General features: G+C 53.4%; 2 protein-coding genes across 2 annotated transcripts; both read left to right on the plus strand.

Moving 5' to 3' along the window:
- Nucleotides 1–765: 765 nt before the first annotated feature.
- Nucleotides 766–1,689, plus strand: GNI_028640 (hypothetical protein; the record flags this gene model as incomplete). The annotated part of the gene is made up of 1 exon (XM_011130813.1): nucleotides 766–1,689. The coding sequence occupies one exon, from the start codon at nucleotides 766–768 to the stop codon at nucleotides 1,687–1,689; it is 924 nt and encodes a 307-aa protein (XP_011129115.1).
- A 323-nt stretch (nucleotides 1,690–2,012) lies between these two features.
- GNI_028650 (hypothetical protein) lies at nucleotides 2,013–2,808 on the plus strand (the record flags this gene model as incomplete). Its single annotated transcript, XM_011130814.1, has 1 exon — nucleotides 2,013–2,808. A coding segment is annotated over one exon (796 nt), but the record flags the coding sequence as incomplete, so codon positions are not given.
- Nucleotides 2,809–2,891: the final 83 nt, after the last annotated feature.

Consider the following 2,891-nt stretch of genomic DNA (forward strand, 5'->3'; position numbering starts at 1 on the left):
ATGCAGGGAATGTGTTTGCGCCCCAGTTTGAGGTTGGTTCGTGTGGCGACGATATTGACTCTTGCGGTTGGGTATGAGTGTCTGGGAGTGCCTGTGAGGCTGTGGGTCACAAGGTGGTGTTGCCGAAGTATTGGATTGCCAATGCGATCAACCACCTCAACTGCCTACTCAAGACAACGACTACCGCAGGACCTGCCTGGTACGACCGGCACCTCTTCGGAGTCGACCATCCCCACTCTCACGGAGTCGAAAACCACTACCAAGCGAACAGCAACCACAACCCAAGTCACGAGAGATACCAATGCCACGACAGACAGTGAGTCCCCTCCCGGGACTCAGTGTCCCCTCCCGGGAACCATACAGCAGTGGTGGTCGGCAGCGCCTCCGCTAGCGCCCTAGCGCTATTGTTGGCTGGCGCTGTTGCATACCGACAGCTGGGCGGCGGATCTCCGGCCGTTGGGGTTGAGGATACAGCGGAGCTTTGCCATAATCTCAGGTTTGGGGTGACTAGGAGAAAAGCGGTGTCTCTCATTAGTAAAATGTGTGGTGCACGCAATGACCCTGCGGGTACTGGTATTCGTGCTAGGGACTGCTGTGGCAGTTAATGATCACCCATGTCTTGGTATACCTGTGAGGTTGTGGGTTCACCAAGGATGGCGGGAATCTTCATACAGCGATATACCAGCCAACCCTGACGTATATTTGCAATGGGTGAGCACGTTGAGCGAACACATTGAAGACTTCCATTATGGCTTTTCAACCTTCATGGATCGCGGTGAAGGTTGCACCGATATACTCGGTGACATGTCGTTGCTTCCTGCGGAAAACAAGGCACCGGTTGTTGAAGGCATGAAGAGATCACAGACACCCAATGCGGATGACGATGGACCCGAGGATTCTTTGACCGCTATTCCGGGTATCTATAAACATCATATTGAGCCTTATGTCACGAATGAGCAGACGATCATCATCATTGTGACAGACGACTACGGAAAATATCACGGAATGGAGTCTGACCATCCCACTAACTCTGCTCTGGAGGGACCCAACACAGTCGCCGACATATGGAAGGACGACGTTTGCGACGTCGATACTCAATATCTGATACCGTCTGAATTTTTGCCCGCGCTGAAAGAGCATCTCCTCCACATGGTAGTGCTATGCACGGCGAACGAGGCTTGCGGGTGGTGGGAAGCGTTCTTTGAGGAAAATGGGTGGAGTGCAGACCAAGCCCGTTTCCTAGCTAGTCTGGTTGATCCCACGGCCCGAGATATTTCCAACGGAATCGTAGCAGCCGTGGACCATATCAATTGCATAATGAACGGCGTCATTTCCACGACGAGCCTCCCCGATACAACCACCACAGTCACTACAGCCACCACAGTCACTACAGCCACCACAGTCACTACAGCCACCACAGTCACTACAGCCACCACAGTCACTACAGCCACCACAGTCACTTCAGCCACCACAGCCACTACAGCTCCCGGCAAAAATAATAAGGCAGTGGTGATCGGCAGCGCCTCGGCTGGCGCCCTGGCGCTCCTGCTAGGTGGCGTTGGGGCATTCCGACAGATGCGGGGCGAGCCTGAAGCTTTGGAGGTTGAGGAGGAAGAGGGGACTGGAGGCGATGGCCAGGACGTCCAACGAGAGGCAGTGGTCGGTGTTGACGAACACCAATTTGCGTAGATCTCTTTTTCTACATGCTGTGCCTGAGCGGTTCGGTTCATGCAGACCACTACACTATGCCATCCGTGAACGTGCTGCACAAGTCTCATACACACGTCTTGTACATCCCTACCGTCCTAATTCACACGGTTCCTATATTTGTATCAAAGGGGACTCTGATACCCGGACTCTGCTAGACCCACGACAACCACTGCCCCGTCTTTACGGAGTCTTGTCCGTGTATACACCTTCCGGACGGGAGTGGTACCTCTGGCTGGTACGTTTATGAAGGAACACGATACGATGTGTGTGCATGCAGAAATAATGTGTTACTTGCTTCAGTGATGAATTTTAGGTTGGCGACGATATTGGCTCTTGCGGCTGGGTACGAGTATGAGTGTTTGGGAGTGCCTGTGAGATTGTGGGTCCATCAGGGGTGGAGAGAGTCAGGGTTTGCGGACATTGGAGCAAACCGTGAAGTGTATTTGCAGTGGGCGGACGTGCTGAGAAACAATATTAAGGATTTCGATTATGGCTTCAGCACCTTTATGGACCGCCTAGACCAGTGCACGTCAATTTATGCCATACCACATGAATTCGGTGATGGCTGGTGGGATCCTAAGCTGAGTGACATTTCGGATGCTTGGGACCGGCCTCAAAAGCCGAGTGAGGGGGACGATGGACCGGAGGACTCTCTGTCCATCCTCCCAGAGCTCGTGAATAGGCAATTTGTACCCTACACGGCGGATGAGCTCAAGATCCTCATCATTGTGACGGACGACTACGGGAAATACCACGAAACAAAAGATCCGGACGACTCCGACGACTCCCAGACCACCATCGACGTCCACCCCACCAACCCTGCTCTGGAAGGAAACAACGTATGGACGGATACCGCGGACACCCCGTGCGACACACAGTACCAATACTTCAAGCCCCACACCATACTGGACGGACTCCAGGAGAACAATATCCATACGGTGGTGTTGTGCACATCGGGCACGGTTTGCCAGTGGTGGGATAATTTCTTCCGCTCTAACAAGTGGGACCCCAGCCAAGGTGACTACTCCGTACAGCTCACAAACTCGTCTGCCCAAAACGTTTCGGACGGAATCGTTAGAGCTGTCGACGACATCAACTGTATAGTCAAAACCACCACCACCGCACGGCCTGATACGACTGCGACCTCATCCGAGTCAACTACCCCCACTCATCCGAATCGA

Source organism: Gregarina niphandrodes, assembly GCF_000223845.1.
Source record: "Gregarina niphandrodes unplaced genomic scaffold scaffold00004, whole genome shotgun sequence".
Lineage (NCBI taxonomy): Eukaryota > Apicomplexa > Conoidasida > Eugregarinorida > Gregarinidae > Gregarina > Gregarina niphandrodes.